The sequence below is a fragment of the Callithrix jacchus genome, chromosome 3, assembly GCF_049354715.1.
Source record: "Callithrix jacchus isolate 240 chromosome 3, calJac240_pri, whole genome shotgun sequence".
Taxonomy (NCBI): Eukaryota; Metazoa; Chordata; class Mammalia; order Primates; family Cebidae; genus Callithrix; species Callithrix jacchus.
This window is the reverse complement of record NC_133504.1, coordinates 183,322,969-183,349,107: the sequence shown is the minus strand read 5'-3', so window position 1 is coordinate 183,349,107 and position 26,139 is coordinate 183,322,969. Positions and strand designations below refer to the sequence as shown.

General features: G+C 44.4%; 1 protein-coding gene across 1 annotated transcript in view; it reads right to left on the bottom strand.

Annotated features, from left to right (window-relative positions):
• CLNK (cytokine dependent hematopoietic cell linker) overlaps positions 1 to 26,139 on the bottom strand; it is a 213,940-nt gene that overhangs the window by 84,488 nt on the left and 103,313 nt on the right. Inside the window, exons 4-5 of the mRNA XM_054253475.2 lie at positions 13,804 to 13,832; positions 182 to 219 (exon numbers count right to left, since the gene is read on the bottom strand). Of these exons, the coding sequence (XP_054109450.1) occupies positions 182 to 219; positions 13,804 to 13,832 (67 nt within the window). The remainder of the gene's footprint in view (positions 1 to 181; positions 220 to 13,803; positions 13,833 to 26,139) is intronic.

Genomic DNA, 26,139 nt, shown 5'->3' with positions numbered 1-26,139 from the left:
CAAGAATTAAAACGTAGTTTTTCTTGCCAGGAAAGTATGCCACTTGGAAAACTTATTATTATTATTTTCTTGTCGTTGCTATTGATTTTTAAAAATTTCACCAAGTACCTTGAAAAAAAATCCACCTACTCTGCAAATATGAAAGACTGAGAAAAATAGATAGGGGAAGCAGCTGACTTACCCAGTCGGGGAGAGGCTTGTTAACCCTCTGGTACTGGCCTGCAACACAAGCAGATCGAGTGTTATTTTAATCACTGTGGTAGCTTCCAAAATCAGAGAGGCTGGGCCCACTTTTTCTACAGAAATGTTTTGTCAGTTTTAATTAACTTATCTTGATTGTAATTTTTCAAGACTAAAGTGCGTTTTTCTTTATTTCCCATTCTACCTTTTACTCTTGGAAAACAGGGACAATGAAAAGGGAGAAAAGAAAATCAAATTTAAATCAAACAGTGACCTGGAGGTAAGAAACCTCACCGCTGCTGCAGCAGGTCAAAATTCCCATTGCTAGAGAAACAGAATGTTAGAAGACCTCTCATATCAGTTGCTCCCCGAGTCATGAGCCAGCAGCAGCTCAGCTAATGATGAGGTTTATTTTTCCCTTCTCTTCCCCCACAAGGCACACACGGCATGTTGCAATTGCAATAATCTGTCCATACATCTGTCTCCTTAAATAGACTATAAGTATTTTGAGGACAGGAGACATAGCTACTCACTTATCTATTCCTAGTGCCAGGCACAAGACCCCCTATTGAACAATTGAGTTATGGACCAGGTGTCTTTTGAATGAAGACACAGCGGTTGCCTTTTCTCAGCACTCAACACTCTTATTTGGGCTTGTTTTCTGGAAGGTTGCCTAGGGTCATTCAGCCCACACAGTATTCCGTGTTTAAAATTTTATCCTCGGATTATTCAAAACCACTGCAGTTTTTTGTTCTTCATAAACTTTATTTTCCTAAATTGCATTGTAGTTTCCTGCTATTAGCCTGCATCAGCGAGCATTAGAAACAGACATTTAAAAAAAATCGTTTCTTTTAACCAAATTCTCTTTATTAGCACATGTGTGAGAAGTTCCTTTCAGGTCTCAGGAGCAGAAGCTGCATGCTTCTTAGCAACTGGTTTGCTTTGATGTAAGGATATTTCCCTTCTTCTTTTGGATGCTGAGAAATTCAGGATAAATTTCTGAATGTGATCTAGGTATTGCAGAGGACCATGATATGATAAGCATTTCTACATCTTGTTCTGGCTTTATTATTTTCTTTTTGAGACGGAGTCTTGTTCTGTCACCTAGGCTGGAGTGCAGTGGTGTGATCTCAGCTCACTGCAACCTCCGCTTCCTGGGTTCAAGTGATTCTCATACCTTAGCCTCCTGAGAAGCTGGGTTTACAGGAGGATACCACCACGCCTGGCCAATTTTTGTATTTTTGGTAGAAACGAGGTTTCACTATGTTAGCCAGGCTGCTCTGGAACTCCTAACCTCAAATGATCCGCCCACATTGGCCTCCCAAAGTGCTGGGATTACAGGCATGAGCCACTGTGCCTGACCTATTATTTCCTTAAACTTTTGTTCTTTCATTTTAAATTCCCTTATCTTACCAAAATATGAAATAAAGGGTTGTTAATTGTATCAGCATGCCCAAGTCTTTTCTAAGGTGTAATGTACAAATTAATGCAAGTTTGGCTCGGTGGAAACACAGTTCTGGAATTCGCCTAGGACCAGTACATACAAGGAGTGTTAATGAGACAGAGCTAATCTCCTTGAAATAATGAGCCTGGAGGAACAGAATCCTGCCTGTACCTGCCCTCGGACCCGGCCCTTCCTTGTGGTTGGATAGCAGCTCTGGGGCGCTGATGACACCTTCCTGACCCAGCACAATTACATCCCCACTGAGATCCCTGGCCGAGAAAGCAACACATTTTCCAGCCCTTTAGAGCAGCAATTTGTACCCTCTCATGAATCAAGTTAAATTATTAAGGTCACCCATCAACGACCAGCTGGCCTGGAAAGAGCAAATGCGCTCAGAATTATTGGGGACCTGTTCTGGCCCTCGTTATCCAGGAAAACAACGCCACCATCTAATTCAGGGTTCAGTGTAATTTCATATTAGGCAATTGGCCTCAAGGAGTGCGGTCATGATGCTGATGTCTTCTCGGGGAGCTGCGGAGTCTCTTTTCTCACCGGAGGCGAGCGTCCCAGCCTGAGACTCTCCTGGATTCCCCAAATACGCTTCATGCCCCTTCTGTGTCTGCTGGTGTAGACCCTGCCTGGAGCCCCTTCTCCCTCCCACCTCCCCTTTGCTTTCCAGATGCTCACAGTCCTTTCAGTTCCAATTTCCCTGCTTTTCTCTCTGACCACTCCAGGCCTCATCAATTTCATTGAATTGTTAAAGCATGTATTTTCTGTCTCACTCACCATGACCCTGAAATACAAATAGGCAGGATCTGATGACTTCTTTCTTGCGTGTTCTTTAGGAAAGGAATTATCTTTATCTCTCAGTCTCCTAGAGTACCTATCTGTGCCATCGGTGCCGAGTTTTGGAAATGCCATTTTAAAGCATGGTCCTAACACTGTGCATCAGTTCATGTCACTTGTTGCCCATGTCCTACAGTCCAGGTGCCCGGTGTGGCCCCCAGAGCTCAGCACAACCTGCCTCCACCCTGCTCTCTGGTCTCATCCCTTTCCTGCCTCTTCTCTCCAGGACCAAACTGTAGTCAGGCTCCCGTGAACTCTCTTCTTGATGAGGCCCTACCTTGTGGGATTCCACATTCATCTCTGCATTGTCCACTTTTTGCAAGACTCCCACTAAGTCGGTTTAGCCAGAATCTCCCATTCTCCACGCCTGCTCACCCTCCACCTCTCATCTAATCAGGGCTCTCCTCTGCCACCTTCCTTCCATGAGGATGTCTGATCACCCTGGCCTGCCTTCAGCAAGAATCCTTTCAGGTCAGTTTAGCCAGAATCCACCTCTGCCCCCACCCTTTGTAAAGAAGAACCATGAAATGATAAGCATTTCTACATCTTCTTCTGGCTTTATTCTTTTCGTTTTTTTTTTTTTTTTTTTTTTTTTTTTTTTTACAAAAGGCTTTCTCTTTGTAATCTTCCTTTCCCAGACCCTCACCCTGCTCCCTTGGCTATAAATTTCCACTTGTACTTATTGTATTTTGAGTTAAGCCCAGTATCTCCCATCCTGCAAATGCTCGTTACGGTAATGCCTGTAGCTATCTCCATCGTCTGGAATAAAGCCAGTCTCACGATTCTGTAATAATAATCATGAAACTCTTCCTCTACTTCATTCTCACCTCCGACTTCAGTGGCTTCAACCTCTCAAGAGATTCTCATGCCTCAGCCACCCGAGCAGCTGGGACTACAGGAGGACACCACCAGGCCCGGCTAATTTTTGTATTTTTAGTAGAAACGGGGTTTCACTACATTGGCCAGGCTGCTCTTGAACTCCTGACCTCAAATGATCCACCTGCCTTGGCCTAGGAAACTGCTGGGATTACAAGCATGAGCCACTGCGCCCAGTCTATAGTTTTCTTAAACTTCAGTTCCTTCACTCTAAATTCCCTAATCTTCTCCCTTGAGTCTCCCAGCACACTCAGCTCATGCTGTTGCAGGAGCTTGCACACACCATCCCTCTGTCTAGAGCCCTCTTTTCTTGGCTCTGCCCATGCGTGGATCTTTGTCCACCATCCAACTGTATCTGAAATGTCATCTCCCCAGAGTGGTTTTCCCTGACCACTGATGTTAGGTAAAAATTAAAAAGCACCTCTGCAGCCCCGTTCCTCACCACCCCTGGCACCTGGTACGACAGTGAGAATGTTGCCCACACGTGTACATGAGGCCAGCCTCCTTTCCCTGCAGTGCTTGGCTGCTGTACGTATCTCTCCTTCCCCTGCATTGGGCAGGTGGGTGGGCACAGCATGGACCTCTCGTCCCTGGGGCGTTGGCTGCGATGGACTCTAGGTTGCCCTACTTGACCTTCCATGATCTTGTTCTTGCCTCGGTGGCTGGACAGAGACCCTGAGGCCCATGGGGATGATGGAAGCCATTGGGTAAAAGGGAGGTGAATCAGAATGAGTGTTTGGAAAAAGCCTTCCTTTGATCCACATTGGATGGTGATGTGAGCAAGAAACAAACCTATACTATATTCTGCTAACATTTGTAGTTTATTCATTATAGATGGTAGTCCTCCCTGGTTCATACTTAAAAAAAAATTTCTCCATAGCATTTAGGAACAAAGCCAGCCAGTAAATAATCCTGTTACAGACTGTGTTACCTGCCTTCCCCCAGGCAATGGCAAGACTTCAGGCTCCTGAGGGCTTCTGCAACCCACGTGGAGCAAAGATGGGCATATGGCGAATGCACAATAAATAAATAGTCAATTGTGAAATACAGCATCCGGTACAGCAGGAACATGGCCGAGCCACGAAGCTGCGGCAGAATCTTCCTTCTCCAGTGCTGAGGGAATAGAGCTTTACACTTCCTCTCGTGGACCTGGGTCCCCACCAAAGTGGCTCACCCAAACCCTTTCAGGCCTCTGCATCTTCCTGGACCTGAAAGATAGATTGGCTTCCTAGGGCCATTTTGAAAAAAAGAGAAAGAGAGTTTCTCAGTAGATTTCACATCTGCATCCCGGGAGAGTTATGGTTGTGTTGTGTGCATGTGTGGAGGGTCATTCATCACCTACAGACATCAGACAGCTCCAGAGAATGACTGACTTCCATGTTTCCCTCAAGGAAACATCTTTTTGCAAAAAAAACCAATGTCCCTCTGAAAGTTATTCTTAAGAGGGAAGTGAAGATGGATATGTGCCGTGTAAAGCCCAGGGGGTCTCCTGATAGGCAGAAGGCAATTACTCTAGCCCTTCAGCAGCTCTTCTCGCACCTACAGAAGCCCAGCCAAGGATGACAGGGGTGTTTGGCCAATACCCATCCAACTGGCGTCTCCTCACCATTTGCATCAGCCTCACCTTGGGAGCTGAAAAAAGTAAATAAGGCAAAACCTGAGCCCCAGAGCAAACCAATTCAACCAGTCTGCTTTTCTCCTCAAGCTCCTATGGTGACATTTATCACCCCAGAGTTTTAGAACCGCTAACCTAGAAGCTCTGATTCCCTTCCAAAGGAAGGTAGGCCATTAAGTAAATAGAGACTCTTGGATTATTTTCATTTGGAAAAACTTCTGTGAGCTTAAGTCTCTGGAGGTACAGGACCGTGCCTTCATCTGTGTCCCCATTTAGTGGTTTTTCAGGGACAGGGTAGCCAGTGGACCTTCAAATGCTGTTGTCGTGGGATATTCACATTCAAAGGAAATCCTGGACTGGAAGAATTCCCAGTGGGTCCCATGGCAAGAATATGCTTATCTTGTGTGAGAAGAGAAATAAAATTAGGAAGCTTGCAGAGGTTTAGCACTTTCTATTTCTCTAGAAAGGAAAGTCAATTAGCAGGTTTCTCAGACGTTCTCAAGCCAGACAGGTCCCCCAAGCAAAACCAGTTTCTGGTTTCATTTCAGTTACAAGAGAAGACTTGGGGGAGTGAAGAAGGGAAGGAGAGGTGTGGCGATGATCAGGGTTGGCTCCAAATCTGGAGGTTGCCAGCTAGATTTAATAATAGGTGTTGAACAAGATCAGAAAACCAAAGACCACATGGTCTCTCATAAGTGGGAGATGAACAATGAGAACACATGGACACAGGGAGGGGAACATCACACACCCGGGCCTGTCGGGGGCAGGAGGATAGGGGAGGGAGAGCACTAAGAGAAATACCTAATGCAGATGATGGGATGATGGATGCAGCACAACATCATGGCACGTGTATACCATATAACAAACCTGCACATTCTGCACATGTACCCCAGAACTTAAAGCATAATTAAAAAAATATGTGTTGAAAATTGAGAGGTCCGTGAGTCCTGGCTACCTGTCACTAACCACTCTGTGGCAGAGACAGTTGTGTGTCTCCCCATGTCTATTTTCTCTGTCTTCTCAGGTACTAGAACCCCTCACTGTTTAGCTGGGCACACGGTCACCTGGAACTATACATCTTCCTTGCAGCTACACATGGCCATGAGTCCAAGTTTTGGTCAATGAAATCTAGGTGGAAAATCAAGTCACAATTTTTAGGATACTTCCTGAAGTTTTTATGCACTTTTGTATGTGTGTGTGTGTGTGTGTGTGTGTGAGACAGCATCTTGCTCTGTTGTCCAGGCTGGAGTGCAGTGGTACGGTGGTATGATCTCGGCTCACTGCAACCTCCACTTCTCGGGTTCAAGCGATTCTCCTGCCTCAGTCTCCCTAATAGCTGGGATTACAGGTACCCACCACCACGCCCAGCTAAGGTTTGTATTTTTAGTATAGATGGGGTTTCACCATGTTGGCTAGGCTGGTCTTGAACTCCTGACCTCAGATGATCTACCTGCCTCAGCCTCCCAAAGTGCTGGGATTACAGACTTGAGCCAGTGTACCCGGGCTGCACCTTTTATTTCTCCTTTTTCTCTTCTTTCTCCATCCTGTTGCCTGGAGTACAGACATCACTATTTTAGGCTGTAAGATTAGGCCAATACAAGGGAGGGAGCAAGAAGGCAAGAAGAATAGGGTCTCTGAGGACTTCCAGGATCAGAGCTGCCAAAGAGCCTCCGACTGCTTACTTTGGGACTTGACTTATATAAGAGAAAAAAATAAGCATCTATCGTGTTTAAGGCCCATGATTTTTTTTAAGTGCCTTGCAGTCTTTGATGTTTTATCTCCTTATGGAGGTTAGTGTTTGGCAGTAACAGAGCAGAGCTGCTGATCAAAGGCAAGAGGAAGGCAGCATGTATTTCATGGGAGCTGGTCGAGAAGTTTCAGGTTTAAATCCTGGCCCTGTCACTCTTGAGCGATGTAAACTTAGGCAAACCCAATTACTTATAAGCCTCAGTTAACCAGGGTTAACTTGTAGAATGGGAATAATAGTACCTACCCTCAAATGGCTGTTGAGAAGTTTTGGTCAATGGAATTTAGGTGGGAAATCAACTCATAATTCCCAGAGGATAACTTCTTGGCTCAGCGCCCAGTATCAAGATGCTGTGTTCTGTGTTTGTCTTTTCAAGTTTTACTTCACGATTAAATCCTTCTCACTCAGCCTAGGTCGTTAGCTCTACTTTCAGATCTATATCGAGAACTTGTTCATTTTTAGTGCTGATTTTTAAACAAAATGTGTGGATTTTCCAGCATTCAACTCTGTTGACATCCACCTGCTGATTCTTCACAAGGGTTCTTTAAGCTGGCTCCCCTTCAGCTGTGAGGCACAGGGATTCAGTGGCCACCATCATCTGGGTGTCCCCTTATTATAAGATTTAAAAAAATACAGAGGCCAAAACTGGCACATAACACCAACAAGTGCATTGTTATGGATTTGAGTTCTACTTCACTGATTTCTTTCCAAATCTTCTAACGTCTCTTGGACTTGTTTTACCTTATCTGTTTTGTGTGTGTGTGTGTGTGTGTGTGTGTGTGCGTGTGTGTGCGTGTGTGATGGAGTTTCACCCTGTCATCCAGGCTGGAGTGCAGTGGCATGATCTCGGTTCACTGCAATCTCTGCCTCTAGAGTTCAAGCAATTCTCCTGCCTCAGCCTCCTGAATAACTGGTATGACATGTGTGCACCACCACACCTGGCTAATTTTTGTATTTTTAGTAAAGATGGGGTTTTACCATGTTGGCCAGGCTGGTCTTGAACTACTGACCTCAAGTGGTCCACCTGCCTCACCCTCCCAAAGTGCTGGGATTACAAGCATGAGCCACCGTGCCTGGCTGGTTTACCTTGTCTATACAGTGAGAATAATAAGAGCAGTCCTGTGAAGCTAAATTGAGTAAGTTTATAAAGCACCAGGCACAAGCTGGGGACTGTGTGTATGTAGCTGTATTTCCTTTTTCCTCATCCTCAGGTCCTAAGCCTTGTTGGTGTGAGAGAACCAGGGTTCAGACTCTGGGGTCTGGATTGACAATCCCACACACTTTCTTTTCTCTATACTGTGAGGCCATCCTCTGTTTCTGTCTTTTAGGAACCATACGGCATTTGGGGGTAGAGGGCATCAAGCTGATTTTACCACAGTATAATGAGAAATACGGTAGTCTATGCCCTTTCCCCTGGCAGGTTCCACACTTCACAACATCTTCAGTTTGGCGTCAGTCTATGTCTGTAGGGAAAGGGGGAATCAACTTCCTTGTATTCCTTTTCAGCATTTCTGAGTAAAGGATTATGATAGTCAATGAGTTTTGACTATGTGGCTTATAATTAGGAAGAAGAAAAGAAGGAAGAAGGAAATGAGAGAGGCAGATATAGGAAAAAATATGCATTTACATGCCACATAACCATGCTTTGGTCAATGATGAGTCACATAGATAACTGTGATCTCACAACATTATAATGGAGCAGAAAAATTCCTATTACTGTTACAGGAGTTATTAAGAAATTGTTTTAGGCAAATAGAGAGGAGAAAGGGTCCTTGGAAAGTTTTTGTTTCTTTTAGAGCAGCTCCAGAAACGTTTCTCATCTAGCAGGAAAGCCCCAGCTCTCAGAGCCTCTGGCAAGCTTTGATATGCAAAGGCAAGCCACTAGAAACCGGGTCCACACAACCATGGTGATTCCCGCCCCCTTCTTGCCCTTGCCCGACATGTGCCTGGCAACATGGCCAGCCCCACATCTGCACCCTCTCTTTGTGTAGAACATCATGGCACCTTGCTTTGCATATTAAAAGGCTAAGGTGGGAGGGCCGGTTTTTTCACAGGCTACATGAATGACATGCCTGGTCAAACCAATCCCCTACGCCCTATGCAAATCAGGCCCCACCTCCTCCAGCCTCCTCATATAAGCAACCACTTTTCTGCCATACATGAGGTTTTCTCTTTGTTCAAATCCCCCATTCCTCTGTCCCTGAACCAGGGAGCTGTTTTCTTCTTCCTTCCTTCTTTCTTGCCAATTAAACTCTGCACTCCTTAAAACGACTCTACACGTGTCTGTGTCGTTTTAACCAGCTTGGCACAAGACTAAGGACCCTGCGGTTCCTCCACTCATCGGATTCGTATCATTACTCATGGTGTTGTAGCCATTATAACGTCATAGCACAGTGCAGGACTCACGTGCTTGTGGTGACGTTGGTGTAAATAACCCCACTGTGCTGCCAGTCATTTGAAAGTCTAGCACATACAATTATGTTCAGTATGTACTACTTCATAATGATAAAATAACTATAACACTAGTTTATGTGTTTACTAGATAACACTTTTTACTTTTCATTCATTTATTTTTTTAGATGGAGTTTTGCTCTTGTTGCCCAGGCTGGAGTGCAATGGTGTGATATCAGTTCACTGCAACCTCTGCCTCCCAGGTTCAAGTGATTCTCCTGCCTCAGCCTCCTGAATAGCTGGGATTACAGGTGCACACCACCATGCCCAGCTAATTTTGTATTTTTAGTAGAGATGGGGTTTCTCCATGTTGGTCAGTTTGATCTCTAACTCCCGACCTCAGGCAATCCACCCGCCTCGGCCTCCCAAAGTGCTGGGATTACAGGCGTGAGCCACCATGCCCAGCCAATTTTATTGTTATTTTAAAGCATCCTTCTACTTATTAGAAAAAGTGAACTGCAAAACAGTCTCAGACAGGTCCCTCTGGATAAGTTCTAGAAGAAGGCATTGTTATTCTAGGAGATGACAGCGCCATGCCTGTCACTGCCCCTGAAGACCTTCCAGTGGACAAGATGTGGAGGCAGAAGGCGGTGATATTGATGATTCTGACGCTGTGTAGGCCTAGGCTCATGTGTCCATTTGTGTCTTAGTTTTTGGCTAAAACATTAAAAAAATAAGTAAAAATACAGAAAAACCTTCTGGAATAAGGATATGAAGAAGGAAAACATTTTTGTAAAATGCTACAGTGCATTTGTGCTTAAGGTAAGTCTTATCAGGAAAGAGTCAAAAAGTTACAAAACTTTAAATATTTATAATTGTAAAGGTTATGGCAACCTAAGGTTAATTTATTATTGAAGAAAAAATAGAGTTGTATCAATTTAAGGTAGCCTAAGTGAAGAGATGAGAATGGCTCCATTGGCTTACAGTGCCCTAGGCCTTCCCATTCACTCACCACTCATTCATCGACTCATCCAGGGAAGTTTCCAGTCCCGCAAGCTCCATTTACAGTAAGTTATGTTGTGTTTCTACTATATCTTTTCTGTGTTTAGATACACACATTTTTAGCATTGTGTTATAACTGCCTACAATATTCAGCAGAGTAACATCCTGTAGAGGATGTTTTGTTTGTAATCTAGGTGCAATAGGCCATACTATATGGCCTAGGTATGTGGTAGGCAACAGAGTTTAGGTGTGTGTAAGCACAACTATATGGCCTAGGTATGTGGTAGGCGACACAGTCTAGGTGTGTGTAAGCACACTCCATGATGTCCACACAATATTGAAATCCCCTAACGATGTACTTTTCAGAACACATATCTGTTACTATGTGACACAGGACTGTGTATATATATGAGTGTGTGTATATACACACATACACACATATAAAGAGAGAGGAGAGAGAGAGACTTAGTGATCTAGCTCTCTGAGCATTTTAGTTTATTCACTGAACAGCAGTTCTTTGATCTGAAGATTATGAGCTAATAATTCTAAGCCACAAATAGTCCAAACTCACAGAAATAGCTACACAGGAAACATTGAATGGGAATTTGAAAAACAGGCATAATGTTCTCACCAGGTGGCCCTTGGAAATTGACTTCTGTTCTCTAGTTCTTAATTTCCTTATCTACAAAATACAGTAATACATTCTCAGACTACCTGAGTCACCAGGACCTTTAATTTTTGTTTTCTTTCTCTTTTTTCTTTCTCTCTCTTCTTTCTTTCTTTCTTTCTTTCTTTCTTTCTTTCTTTCTTTCTTTCTTTCTTTCTTTCTTTCTTTCTTTCTTTCTTTCTTTCTTTCTTTCTTTCTTTCTTTCATCTGTGCCCAAAGCTGGTTATATGGATCTACCACATATTGGTTGAATGGATGGATGGATGAATGGGTGAATGGTGATAGAGAAGGCAGCTGCCTTCCGTCGCATTCCTTGAGTGCTCCTTAAAAATTCAAACAAAATGTAGAGACATTTGTTATCTAGAGAATTGAGAACAGCTTCTTGGTGGGAACAGTCTGGATAATTTTCTTCTTTCTCTCTCTTTAACCCTCAGCCAGCAATTCTAAAGAAGAATGGCCCAGAACGACTTGAATTGAAACTATCTTGTTAAAAGTAAGGATTCCTGGCCTTATACACTGGCCAAAAAGCTTAAACCCTGAAGTATTCATTTTTAATTGTTGTGATTTTTAACTGTTGTAGTTGAATTTTGAAGATAATGTTAATCCCTGGGTTTACCAATCTTGGGATGATTTAAAATCTTGGCTTGTTCCAGCAATTCAACTGTCATTTTTCAATTTGTTCCTGTTCACAAAGATTCCCAGCACCTTGGGGAGAGAACCAGGAGGATGCCAGCCTCCGCTAAATACAGGCATTGCAGCATCTAGAAACAGCCAGCAGGGGGCATTAAATGCTCACATATTCTATACCTGCCTGTCTGCCTCTTGTCCTAAAATCCTAATTAATTTTTCTTTTACAAGAAGGAAAAATCAACCTTAAAGACTGCTTTCCTGAGAAAAACTAAAAAGTAACATTTTCCTGGACAAAATGAAATTTCTTGTCTTTTAAATCAAATCAGCTAATATCTATCTTCATCAATGCTTTTATTATATGTGGAGGCTTAAGATAGAAGGACCCACTTTCTAAATAGGGCCGTCTTTTCCAACTTCATTATTTATTTAGTGGAAGGAGAAAAACTCATGAGTTTATTTCATGGAAAACATTGCACTGTTCTCTGTGTCTCAGCCTCTGAGAAGGTACTGACCTTGACAGGTTGTCCCAGTTTAAGTGTGTGTGTCTTCCCCAGGCTTGGAAAAGTTTTCTAAACAATATTTTTTGATAGATTGTTTTTAGCTTACAAAAACATACACTTCTGTAGAAAATTATAAGACACAGATATGCAAAAAACAAGGGAATAAACAGTACTAAAATGTTACCTTAGCAAACAAATAATACAAATATACAAATATTTGGTTATAGTCAAGTCACTGATACACACACATAACCCCACACACTGCACAGTTTATACATGTATGACCACTCTGTGTATGCTGTTTTTACCTTTTTCACAAAATAACATGCTATCCACATATCCATGACCATAAATATGCTTCATCATCATCATTTTAATGGCTCCATAGTATTTTCTCACATGAATGCCCTCTCCTGTTTTCAAATAATCCCATCGTAAAAAATTAAAAACAACCTGAAGTATCTGGGAATGTTATAGATCCCGCCGTCAGGCACCGTCTTTTTTGTAAATCCTCATGCATATCTTAATTATATCAGGTCTGCTGTACTCGAGCAGACATTTGTAGTGGTTCGTAAGTATGCCTGCGCTGATTCATAAGTATGCATAGTCTGTTGGGCTGTCATTTCTGACAGACTGATATGTCATGCTTTGCTGCTGTTTTTAGTAAGGTGTCCGTTTGAGTGTGTATGAGCTGGCCTGGGCGACTTTGTCTCAATGGACTTTTGTGGGGTTTCAATTTGTTCACTTTTTCCTAATGGTGTGTTTAGATTGTTGTTAAGGAAAAGGAATGTCCATCTGTGTGTTTCTTCCTGTCTTAACCAAGGAGAGGAGCAAGATGGAAAAAAGAGGGTACAGGCAGGTGGAGCTAGCTGCTCTATTTTACCTGTGTGCTTTACGATTGACCAGTCACCAAGCACATCAGACAAGTCACTTCATTCCCAGGTACAACCCCCTTAGAATATTCTCTATCCTCCAGGATGCCAGTGCAGGCTGGGAGGGGATGCTAGGTGCAGGTAGGTGGACAGGTGCATTTGATACTAACGACCCTCACACAATTTGGAAACATCGACCTTGAGAGAACATAGCCTTGGTTAGGCCTGACTGGGAATCTGAATGAAAACTATTTCTGTAAGAGGGATTAAGGCTGGAGGCCCGTTCCCTGTGTAAACTCGTATTTCCCAGTTTCACTTTTGCTTTTGCCTAGTTCTCCTGGCTGCTGGGTGGGACATGCTGAGTTATATGTGCCAATGTGTTCTAGGGTGAAACTTGCAAATTCCTTTGCTGGTGGCGTCACTCTTCACAATTCCATCACTTCTTTGCATGCTTCCTCTGGACAATGTCTCCATTTCTCTGCCCCATTCCAGTCATCTGTAGACATCAGCTTTCTAGGGAAGTTCTGTGGGACTTTCCCTGAAATAATAACCCTCCCGGATGAATAGTACATACTTTTACTCAAACTTTAATGGGCTCCTTTTAAGTGTCTAGTACCAGCAGATAGGCTATGAAGAGAGATACAGGAGAAGCATCAAAGCTGGGTTTTGAACCATTCATTCTTTCCACCCATATTTGGGGGTAAACTAGTGAGTCGCCACAGGACCGGCACTGAGGTAGACTTATACCCATTACACAGGTGAAGGAACTCAGGCTCAGAAGGATCTGTGCTTCATCCCAAGCTGCACAGCTAAGTAGAGAGCCAGGATCCCCATCCGGCCAGCCAGTTTCCAAAGCTTGCGAGAGTCACAGATCAGGCCGCGCCCTGGGGCAACTGGAAGGAATGGCATTAGTAGCTAATGTCATTTCGAATAGGCCATAGTTTTATTGAAATTAAAAAAAAAATGGAAATAACAGCCCAACAGACCCTTGCTGCCATTCCCACCACTTAGGTGACAGAGAGCCCCAACTCACCTGTGTCACTATTGAGGTGAGGCCACGACCTAGGGCAGAAAAGAGAACCAAGTTAAGTGTCCACTGCTCTGCCTCCACTGACCATCCCCCACATAGGAACAGGCAGCCATCAAGGGTCATTGCACAAGTCAGCCTCTGAAGTTACGTTATGTATGTTCTATCATAGACCTGAAGTCACACGTTATTCTATTATATATAGAAATATTGTACATATTTCTATTTTCTAGAAAATAGCCTGTAGAAGAAAATAAAAATTAACACCACAGATTATATTTTGGTTATTCCCATGTACATAGCTGCATACGTACGTACCTGAAGGTGCATGCATACATTTAAACACATGGACGTGTTGTTAAATCAAGTTTAGCTTAAAACCGCCTCCTTACATATTTTAAGTTCTGCCTAAAGATTTCTCTGAACATCATGAACTATAAAAAGTGGAGGTGTAAATGGACAGTAGCCTTCACTTGTGCCCATCACGGAGTTTTGGCCAATCAAATGTAGCCAACGGTTCAAACTGTTCAAATCAGGCAAACGCTGAGCTGTAACCTACCTGGCTGTTTCTGTACCACCTCTCTTCCGTTTTCTATACATCAGTTTCGTTTTTCTGTCCATAAATCTTCTTCCACCATGTGGCTGCACTGGTGTCTCTGAGCCTCCTCTTGCTGAGAAGGCCACCGGATTCTCAAATCATTCATTGCTCAATTAAGCTCCTTTAAATTCCATTCTGCGAAGTTTTTCTTTTATCAGTATAAATTTAATATAAAAGAGCCCAGCATGGTGGCACACACCTGTAGTCCCAGCTACTCAGGAGGCTGGGGCGGGAGGATCACTTGAGCCCAGGAGTTCACGTACAACCTGGGCAACCTAGCAAGATCTCTTGAAAAAATAATATAAAAGAATGTGTAGAAGTTTGATGTTACAAATACATTCTATATCTTCAAATGTTATTCAAAAACAAGGTACTGATTATCTACCTCGGTGGTCCCCAACCATTTTGGCATCAGGGACCAGTTTCCTGGAAGAGACTATTTCCACGGATGGGGTGGAGGATGGCTTCAGGATGAAGGGAAGAAATTGTTCTACCTCAGGTCATCATCATAAGGAGCATGAATCCTGACCCCTCCCACGCACAGTTCATAGTAGGGTTTGCGCTCCTATGAGAATCTAATGTCGCAGCTACTCTGACAGGAGGCGGAGATCACATGATAATGTTCGCTAGTCCACTGTCCACCTCCTGCTGTGCGGCCCAGTTCCTAATATGCCACAGACCAGTACTGGTTTGTGGCCCGGGGTTGGAGACCCCTGATCCACATATTTCGAAGGGGCATTTAGGTTCTTGCTACTCCTAAAAATCATGTTGCCGTGTGTATTATTCCTGCATCTTTGAATCTTTAAGCCTCATCTCTGAATCTTTCTATAGAGACATGTTATCAGTCACAATTAAGAGGGTCAAATAACATGAACATTCTAGGCCCCTTGTTGCCTATTGCTCAGTAGCTTTCTGGATGAGCTGCACCAATTTATATTAATTTATAGTCTTACCCATGGAGTGTGATCGTCTCACTGTATCTCACCACCTTTAAATCTATACCTTAGAACCACTTTGCCTACGTGGCACTTGATTCCTCATTTTACCCATTTCACTTCCTTAATGACTAGTGAGATTGAATTTCTTTTTTGCCGAAAGGTTTTGGGACATTTATCTGTCTTCTTTGGTAAGTTATCTGTACATGTCTTTGCCCATTTTCTTTTCTTTTTTTTTTGGGGGGGCCGAGTCTCACTCTGTCACTGGAGTGTGTCTCACTGCAACCTCCACCTCCCAGGTTCAAGCCATTCTCCTGCATCAGCCTCACAAGTAACTGGGACTACACCACACTGGGCCAATCTTTCGTATTTTCAATAGAGATTGGGTTTCACCATGTTGGGCAGGGTGTTCTCGAACTCCTGACCTCAAGTGATCTGTTTGCCTTGGTCTACCAAAGTGCTGGGATTACAGGCATGAGCCACCACGCCTGGTCTCACTTTCTGACCAGGTCTTTGCACAGCCACAATCCAACTTTTGGTTGGGGTCCTTTTGGAAACACCTTTTCCCTAGGTTGTGGGCAATGCTTTGAAAAGCCCCAAGGTAGTGGAAGGCTCCTGAGGACGCTGCTTCCGTGAGCTGACTTGTTTGTGCCTTTAATAATCACAGGCCTTTGCATTACAGCTTTCCTCCAAGGCAATCAAAGTGCGTCATAGGAGCAATTAATTCAACATCGCAACACACGCCAGATGTAAATATTTATGAGGTCTATTCGGTGTCTGGGACATTGGGCACAGAATAGGTAAGCAGTAAGGTATCTGTAACCAGGAGACCACGGTCTACGAGGTGAGTCTGACTTCAGCCTACGTTGCTGCCTTCTGCTCACCACTTTTTTTTTTTTTTTTTTTTTGAGACAGAGTTTCACTCTTGTTGCCTAGGCTGGAGTGCAATGGCGTGGTCTCAGCTCACTGCAACCTCTGCCTCTCGGGTTCAAGTGATTCTCCTGACTCAGCCTCCCTAGTAGCTGGGATTATAGGCCTGCACCACCATGCCCAGCTAATTTTGTATTTTTAGTAGAGACGAGGTTTAGTAGAGACAAGGTTTCTCCATGTTGGTCAGGGTGGTCTTGAACTCCTGACCTCAGGTGAATCACCTGCCTCGGCTTCCCAAAGTGCTGGGATTACAGGTGGGGGCCACTGCACCCAGCCTGCTCATCATTTTTAAACCCCCAAATGACCCGTGGTCTTACTGTTACTGCCTCAAATTTACAGAATAGGAAACAGGGGGGTTAGAGGGCTCTGAAACTTGCCCACTGCACAGAACCTCTAAGAGTGAGGGATTTGACACCAGCCTATCCGCCCTTCCGGTCCCAATTGTTTCCCCTACCCCAGGCCTGCAGGAAATGGTAAAGCCTATAGGAAATGGCAAAGCCTGCACCATGCAGCTGCGACCTCAGAGCCCTTGTAATTAACAGTTGGCACCCTTTCAAGCTGCCGGAGTTTCTGCAGAAATTAACAGTAAATCAGCCAGTGAGGAGCAGATCATTTGTCGAGGGCCTGAGAGCTTTCTCTTGACACTTAAAACATATGGCCTCTTCTCTGACATCTTGGTCTTTGATTAAGGCCTCAAAAGGTTCCCAGGACTTACAACTCATGACATGAGAAATGTAAATGATACGTTTTTGTGACTGTGTACAGTGAGCTTAATATAAGCGTGACAAGCCATCCCATTGCCTGAACGCAGAGCATCCAGCGCCAGCGGCATGCAAATCTGAGCTCAGGAATTTCAAATAGAAGGCAAAGTGTTCCTGAGATTCCAGAAAAACTTTGGCTTTTAAACTAGAGTTCTGGCCATCTTCTAACCCTGGCCTTATCTGGATTTTAGACTCAAAGGCAAGCTGGTGCTAAAAAGCATGTTGGGGACAATGCTGTCCAATGCATTAGGTTTTTAAATGGGAGAACTGGGGCCTAGAGCGGCCAGTGGGTTGTTCACAGTCTCAGACACTTGGAGGCAGAACTGAGTCTTCTGACATCTAAAAAGAGTGGCACCAAACAGAAGGGAAAATAACCCGTTTATGTACCGAGGCAGGTTCCACTCCGGCTGGCAGGCATTTTTTTTTTTAATGGTCTGTTCAACCCATTTACATTCATTTTCACAATTTTTATTTTACTTTGAAATTCAATGTTCCTGTTTACTTTTTTTTTTTTTTTTTTTTTTTTTGGGACGGAGTTTCGCTCTTGTTACCCAGGCGGGAGTGCAATGGTGCGATCTCGGCTCACCGCAACCTCCGCCTCCTGGGCTCAGGCAAGTCTCCTGCCTCAGGCTCCCGAGTAGCTGGGATTACAGGCACGCGCCACCATGTCCAGCTAATTTTTTGTATTTTTAGTAGAGACGGGGTTTCACCATGTTGACCAGCATGGTCTTGATCTCTTGACCTCGTGATCTACCTGCCTCAGGCTTCCAAAGTGCTGGGATTACAGGCGTGAGCCACTGCACCTGGCCCATTTTTTTTTAACATACAAAAACCCATCCATAGTTAACGTATACAACTCGATGAGGCTGGATATAAGTATATACTTGTGAATGGAAAATATTACATGATCCTACTTTTATGATACATGTAAAATAGTCAAACTCATAGAGGCAGAGTGGAAGGGTGGTTTCCAAGGGCTGGGTGGAGGAAAAAATGAGAAATGAGAAGATATTAGTCAAAGGGTACAAAGCTTTGGTTAGACCAGGTACATAGTTCTCAGGATCTTCTGGCTAGCACAGTGCCTACACTTAGTGGTACTATATCATAGAATTGAAGTTTGGCTAAGAGGGTAAATCTTATGTTAATTGTTCTTGATGTACACACAATAATAAGTAAAGAGGGTGGGAGGAAACTTTTGGCGGTGATGCGGACGTTTAAGGCATAGACTCAGGCTTTAGGCATTTTAAGCTCCGCTTTGTAGATTGCAACTAAAATTTAGACAAATTCAGCATCTTGCCTGAAGTGGCACAAGCAATCAGCAGAGCTGGGATTTGTTTGACTCCCTCCAAATCCCTTCTTCTTTACAGGCCTACAGCAGCAGCTTAGCCGCGGAGTTCTCTCGTCTGGGAGCTTCCTCCGCATTGTGCAAGTGGTTTATCTAATCTACTCTGCCTCTCAGTGGGGCTCCAGAGTGATGGTGCTCATTCATATGTCACATCTTCCGGGATTAGGCACCCTGGGGCTCTCCGTGCGTCAATGCAAGCCAAGTGAATTAGCAGAGGAAGCATCAGCAAAACAGGGAATGGTGCTGCTATTCCAGCTGAGCCTGCTGCTGTGAGCCAGAGAGCTGCAGAAACAAAGCAGGAAGGAGAAAGTGGAGGACTGGGAACAGCCGCCTAGGGTCTGGGAGGCAGGGAGATCAGGGAGCTGTCCTGAACACCAGAGCTCTGCCTAGATGGATTGTGGACATTGTCTTGACACAAGCAAGGGAGGAGCTATCTGAAAGGACTCCTGTGTTAACATGCTGCAACTTGACAGCCCGGGGTGATTAATGAAGGGAACTGCTAGCAGACTTCATGGAGATTTGATGCACTCTATCTGCACTCAAGCAAGACCCATGTGTTAGTAAGCTGCCGCTTGCCAGGGAATGACAAGGATGCACCCAGCTTCCTTTTGTCAACAGCATCAATAACATGGCCATGTGCGCACGGGCCACAGCTGGATGGTGTTATAACTTGGCAGCCACCCTTCTGCCTTCCCTATCTCTGCTCCCCTTCACGTCTGGGCCTGAAGAAAGCACGTCCTCCTTGCTATTTCCGGTGTGTGTAAGCAGGTGTCAACACTGCGGCAGGAAGTGAACAAGCCTGACCTCTGGAGGCCTGTGGTGTTTAATATTTAAAGCTCATTACAAATACCGATGTTAAATTCTGAATTATTTTTAATTTGTCATACTTTTAAATAATTAAACACAGTTAATAATTTTTAATTTTTAAAGGCTACTGAAGTAAACTCATCCCCCTCCTCCACTTCTCTCTCCTGCTGCCCAGCAGAACTGGCTCTGATGAAGTGGACCGTGCATGCTTGCCTTCTACTTATCCATGGGAACAGAGTTTGCATGGTGTGTTAGTCCAGTCCCACAGAGAGGGATTTGGTTCTGTCTCCAGGGTCAAGCTCCTGGCATGGAGACGAATCTTTCTTTGCCCCCTCGTGTGTGGTATGCAGTCCTTTGGGTCTCCCCAGGCACCGACTACTAGTCCAGGATTCAGCAGCAAAACTCTCGGGAAATGATCAGGGTGATTTCACACTGCCAGCCTTCTCTCTCTCTCAAACCTCTGAAATTAACTGGCTCAGCACCATGTCTCGTTTTAAGTTCGTCCCCTGAAATTAAAAGGCTACTCTAGAATAAGATTCCCTAAATTTGGAAAGACAATTTATACTTCTAAGAGTTACTCATTTTAAATATAATCTAGTGAAAAACAAGGAAGGGTGGAAAGTTTCTGCGTTCATCATCACCTTCTTCCCTCTGGTTGAATGTCCGCCCTGCATCTGGAACTGAGCATGTTACAAAAATGATTTCACCCAAACCTCATAGCAAGTCTTGGTGGAAGCACCTTTATCTCAATTTGAGGGCGATTATAAAATATTACTAGTGCCATAAAAGACATTAAAGACAATAAACTAACCCTTTAATTTTGCAGATGGATTAGCTAGCTGAGGTTAGCCCCCCTGGGAATCACACCGAGCCTGTTTGATGATACATCTCTCCTTCCTTTGTCTCCACCACTCAAAGGTGGAATGTTTACATAGTGGAGCTGTGGGGACTATGGTTTGGAAATGTACCATGTGCTCAGAGAGTAGGGAATCTGGAGGGATGAACTAGCAAAGCCTGTGTCATCCTAGAAGTAGTGTGGACATCTGCAAGGCTAAAGGATGCTTAGAACTGTGTCTCATAGAAGTAACATATTAACACACAGCATTGATTTGGGAGAGAAGGAGTGGGCTTTACAATGTTCCAGGGAATAGGTAGTGATGGCCTGGACATACTGTATATCTTGCTTCCCATGTGGCCACCAATGCCCTCTTCTCCTTCGCTGGGCACATTCCTGGTGCCATGGTAATGGAACTTACACTGACATAACTAAAACAGAATGCAAGTTGAATTCTCAGACTTCCTACATTGAACCTCTAGCTCCTAAAAGGGAGACCTGGTGCCTAATACAGTGCCTGGAGCATGTGCACAGCAATGTGTTGCTATATGACAGAGAATGAGTGAATGCCTGTGTGAATGAATGCCACATGAACATGCACAGGGAAGCATAGAAAAGAGGGGCATCCTGAAGTGAGATGGTCCAGACATACACTGCAGATCACGTCTGGGTCTACCCATGGACCTGTCCAATCCCAGCAAGGCCAACGGAGTGTCTAGCGCGTGGTAGGAACCTACTCCATGGGTGTGCACAAGTTCCACTTAAATTCCCCTAAATTGGTTGTACCTTTTCATTAAAGATTAGAGATTGGAGAGCTTCTCCTGATCCAGATGAAATTCTCTCCAAGGTGGAGTCAGGCCAAGGCTCATTTTCAATAAGTGAATACATGGGTTCGTTCTTTCTTGAAGGCATTCCCAATTGGTTTCAAGAATTCTCCTCTTACCTATTTTATTTTTATAAGAAATATATGGGGCATGCAATTCCCTGAAGGGAACCTGGAGAAAACACTGGAGGTGTTTGGTGCTGCTCAGAACTCCCATCAAGCTCATATCCCCAAGACCCGCCCAGCTGAGTAAGGCTCCCACTTCCTCAGAAGCCTGACCTGCTGGGGCCCATCTGGTCTCCTCCCTCCTCTGAGCACCTGTGGCACTTCTTGCTCAAATCATGCATTTAGTAAATCTAGAAGAAGACATATCATTATTAATTTATTACTTAACTCTCATATGGTAAAATCGTGTGTTTTTTCCTTTCCTCAATTAGATTTTAAGTTCTCTGAAGGCAGAAAACATGTCTGTGTAAGCTATAGTCCTGTTCCTATCAGTTCCTATCAATGCTCCCAACAAATGTTAGACAATGAAAACCAAAAGATCTGACATTCTGTGGGTTTTGCAGCAGACAAGCAGGGTAGCAGGATGATTTGCTGGACCTGTTTTAGCTCAGACATCCCTCTAGTGGGCGGAACAACTCCTGAAATCCTTTCATCCCCTCTCTGAACCTCCCCAACTTCCCCCACTTTCTCTTTTCTCCATCCTTCTCTCGCTATTAAAGTTTCTTTTTCACATCTATTTAAGTATCCAGTGAGTGCCAGTCACCATGGGAGGCTCTTGGTGTGCTACAGATCAACACCGTCCCAGGGTATCCACAATGTAAGACCCCACGGTTCTGCCTGGGTTCTCCCTTCTTCCTCCTCTCCCATCAGCCAGTGTTTCTTGAGCATGTACTCTGTTTTTTAATTTTTTTGTTTGTTTGTTAGTTTTTTTTTTGAGGCAGTGTCTCACTCTGTTGCTCAGGCTGGTGTGCAGTGGCACAATCTCAGCTCACTGCAACCTCCACCTCCTGGGTTCAAGGGATTCTCCTGCTTCAGCCTCCCTAGTAGCTTGGATTACAGGTGCCTGCCACCACACCTGGCTAATTTTTGTATTTTTAGTAGAGACTGAGTTTCACCATGTTGGCCAGGCTAGTCTGGAACTCCTGACCTCAAATGATCCACCCGTCTCGGTCTCCCAAATTGCTGGGATTACAGGCGTGTGCCATAGTGCCTGGCCTGAGCATCTACTCTGTAGGAGCCCTTTGAGGGCAACTCCCGGAAAGCCAGTGGAGCACCATGTTCTATTCCCTGCATCCTCTGTGAAAGAACCTAGAACCTGTAGTAAAGCTCTCTGCTTGTGAGGTCTTTCTGGATGGCACTATGCCTTCTGACAGGGAGGTGGCCCACAGTGAGAAGAGTGACCCTTATGGCTGTTTCAGGGCTACAGTGGCTCAGGGCAGGTGGGACAGACCAGAGCAGTCAGGAGAGCAGGCGGAGGTGGTAGTCAGCCGGCTCCTGGTCTTACCTGGATGGAAGGGCCCAGTAGAGGGCCTCCCAGTGTACAGAATAGAAGAGGACTCCAGACCCGAAGTGGTGGCTCACACCTGTAATCCCAGCACTTTGGGAGGCCAAAGAGTGGGTATCACCTGAGGTCAGGAGTTTGACACCAGCCTGGCCAACATGGTGAAATCCCATTTCTACTAAAATTCCAAAACTTAGCCAGGCATGGTGGTGGGTGCCTGCAATCCCAGCTACTCAGGAGGCTGAGGCAGGAGAATTGCTTGAACTTGGGAAGCGGACGTTGCAGTGAGCTGAGATAGTACCACTGCACTCCAGCCTAGGTGACAGAGTGAAACTCAGTCTCAAAAAAAAAAAAAAAAAAAAGACTGCAGTCTCCAAAGGATGACAACTGGGCACTGGGCCTCAGGGGCCCTGAGAAATTACAGCTGCCTGCACTTTGTCCCTGGACCTAACTATTGCTGCAAGCGCTATGGCAGAAAGGAAGAAGTCCATAGCCAATGAGGTGATGAATGGGAAGGGGCTGAATGTGGATAGTGTGGTGACACTTTTCCCAGCAGTGCTGTCAAGGGTAGGGGATGGAAAGGAGACTGGAGCTTGGCAAGAAGACTTGGATTGGAACCTTGGTGCTGCTGCTCACTAGTGAGGACTTGGCAAGCCCTTCAGCTCCCTAGTTGACCCTGTGTCCCTCCTGTTCCCTGGTCCTGTGTGTATGTCTGCCATGTGCATGGCACAGGCTTACGATCTGTTATGTATGTATTTTATAGTTCACACCCACTCTTCTGCTTCCCACCAGACAGAGCATGCAGGTGTCAGGGACTACGTCTCGATCATCTTTGAATTTTCCAGTGCCCAACAAAGAGAACTTAAGGAGGTTAATGGAAGGGGTCAGACATTTTCCCAGTGGGGAAAACAGCTCCTGCACCCACCACTTCTCCCATCTCCCCACCATCCTCTACCTTCCATCTTACTTCCTCCACCTCACTCACTGTCACTCAGCAAGTGGGGGCAAAGCAAAATTCCAGCCCAGGGGCCTTTCACTCCAACTTGGAAGTTTGTATTCCTGGTAACCAGGCTTCCATCTGAGGTTCTCGAACTTGAGCAAACATTGGAACCCACAGGGAGGGCTTATTTCAACCCAGGTACACCAGAAGTGGTGCAACAGGCCAGAGTCTGGGAATCTGCATCACCAAGTTCCCAGATGATGCTGAAGCTGCTGGTCCCAGGCTCATGCTCTAGGGACCGCAGCTGCCAGGCCTCCCTGCTACAGATGTGGCTGGGCTTTCCAGGGGCTGCGCACATGCCCCCTCCTCATGGTGGGGAGACTTGACATGAGTAGATTAGTGACTCTTCAGAATCGAAACCTGCATTCATATGGATATGCTGACATATAAGGAAGTTTTGATTACTTGGAACCTAGAAATGTCCTTGACTTGAAGCTAGACTCTGCATTCAAATCCAACTGGTACCAATTTCTACTGGGACTGTGACAAAAACATGTAACCCTCTTTAGACTATTTTTCCCTATCTGTAAATTGGAATACAAATGCCTACGTTAGAGCATTATGGTGAAGATTAAATGCCAAAGTGCTGGTGCATATCGAGGGCTCAGTTATTGAGCAGAATTTGGATTTAACCGAGAAACATCAATTGGTGTTTTTCTTTCACTATATACATGAGGAAACAGTACAAAATAAAAGTGGGTACTGGGGATTTAGTGAGATAATCTTCATGGGATGTTATGAAACACATTCATCTCAATGTTGCAGACAGGTCATAGATAATGAATGTGGATGTGATCTGCATTTTTCCTGGAGATCCTCCCGGGCCGTATCATCCAAGTGGGGACCAGCACTCAGCTTGGCATTTTATTTTGTTTATTACCAGGTGGTCAATGCGCTTTTGAGCTTGGGGTGGCTGGGCTGTGGGGGAAGCAGCCCTCTTGAGCTTTCAGGAGAGTTAATTCCCACACGTAACGTAGCATGAGAGCAGTGGCGGGGAGCACCAGGGTTGTCGATATTAATAATAATAATTACAGCTGCCATTTGCCATATTACAACTAGCCATTGTGCCTCGAGGGAAGTTATTCACCCTCTCTGGGCTGCATTCTTCTTTCCTGTAAAAAGGAGACTAATAAGTGTGTAATTGTTGGGATCCAGTGCGAGTTGCCTATTAGCTCTTACAACAGCACCTAGCACATAGTGAGCACTCAGTGACTTTTAGTCCGTGTTATTTAATGAGAACCTACTCTATTCCTAGCATACCTTGTGGGTCATCCATTTATTATGTGAATACAGGAAGGTGCAAGAGATTTAATAGTGAACAAGAGAGTCTACTTTTTCAAATACCATTTCTAAAACACAGGAGGTGTTGGAATGAAAAGAGGCTTGACTGGAGCCACACAGCTGATAAGCAGGTCAGCTGAGATCTGATCCAATGGACTCATTCTACACTGCAGTGCTGCCCACTAGTAGCTTCTTCCTTACCTTATCATCAAATATGGATAATTAAAAATTTTACAGGAGTAAATACATTGGTTAACAGTTAAAGGAAGATGGTAGACAAAAATTTGTAGTTTTCAGACAGTTTTGTTGATTTATATATCTCAAATAGTAGTTTATATTCATATAATACATTCATTATAAAATATGCAGTGGTATAGAGATTTGTATGTCTATAGATTTTTTTAAAATTTAGGTTTATAAATAGTTTGGAACAGGTTGCAAAAACATCATCTGTTGCTCTTTTTAATTTATCTTCAGAGTGCTATGACACATTCTGAAATAATTTGCTTCAGAAAAAAGCACTGCTCTTCTCTCTCTGTCTTTTTTTTCCCTCCAAATGTAACTGTAAATATTACTTTGATGTATGTAATTGCTTCAACGCTCTCCATTTGAAGGAAGGCTTCGAAACCTTCCATCTCCCATCTCTTGCTATTGTCAAGAAATAAGGAAAACGGACTTAAAATGCATTATTCAAATGTATTTAATGTAAACATTAAAGAAATCTGAGAACATCCACAAATTTCCTTCATCTCAAAGTGGTTTTAAAAAAACACCTCAAGTATTCTATCATCTTACTGGCATTCACTCAGTCTGCTTAGGGGAACTATTTATTCCGGCACATTTTAGGATTCCAAGACTGCTTCTAGTGTCTGGTACATAGTAGGGGGGATTGAAGGATGTCTGATGAATGGACTTGAATTGGGATTGGAGGATGAATATAGCTTGTGAAGACCCTTGGGTACCTCTAGGAATAGAAGCCACCCCACGAAGGCTTGGCCAGGGAGTCCTGCCTGCACATCCTCATGTGCAGAACGGAGAACAGTTCTGCACATGAGGAAGTGGCCCAGGTTTAGTGTGCTGGACAGCGCTGGGCAGCACAGAGCTGGATTTGACTTTAGGTCTTGTCTCTTGTCAGTAATTCCATCAAGTTAGCACTCGATTCTGAGCTTTTTGACTAGTCTGCGGGGCCCTTGAGGTAAAGACTGTCTTTTGTCTCTGCATTGTCAGTAGCCTCTGCAAGTTCTGATGCCATAACTGCTCAGTAAACGTTTTTCTCAATCAAAGGACAAAGCAGCTAACAATGCAAGCACTTGGCTGTCTCTTGTCTGCTTGCCATGAGACTCCAAGGCAAACTTGTGGCCTGATCCATGATCCATGATTCAAATCATTCACTGGCAGAGGAATAGAAACCTCCCATCACTGGCTCTCTCTGGGGTTGTTCAGAGCCTGGGAGGGGTCAGTGGAAAGAGTTCTGGACTGCAAAGCTGTGGAGGTGGGGGCTTCTCAGCATAGGTTTGTAT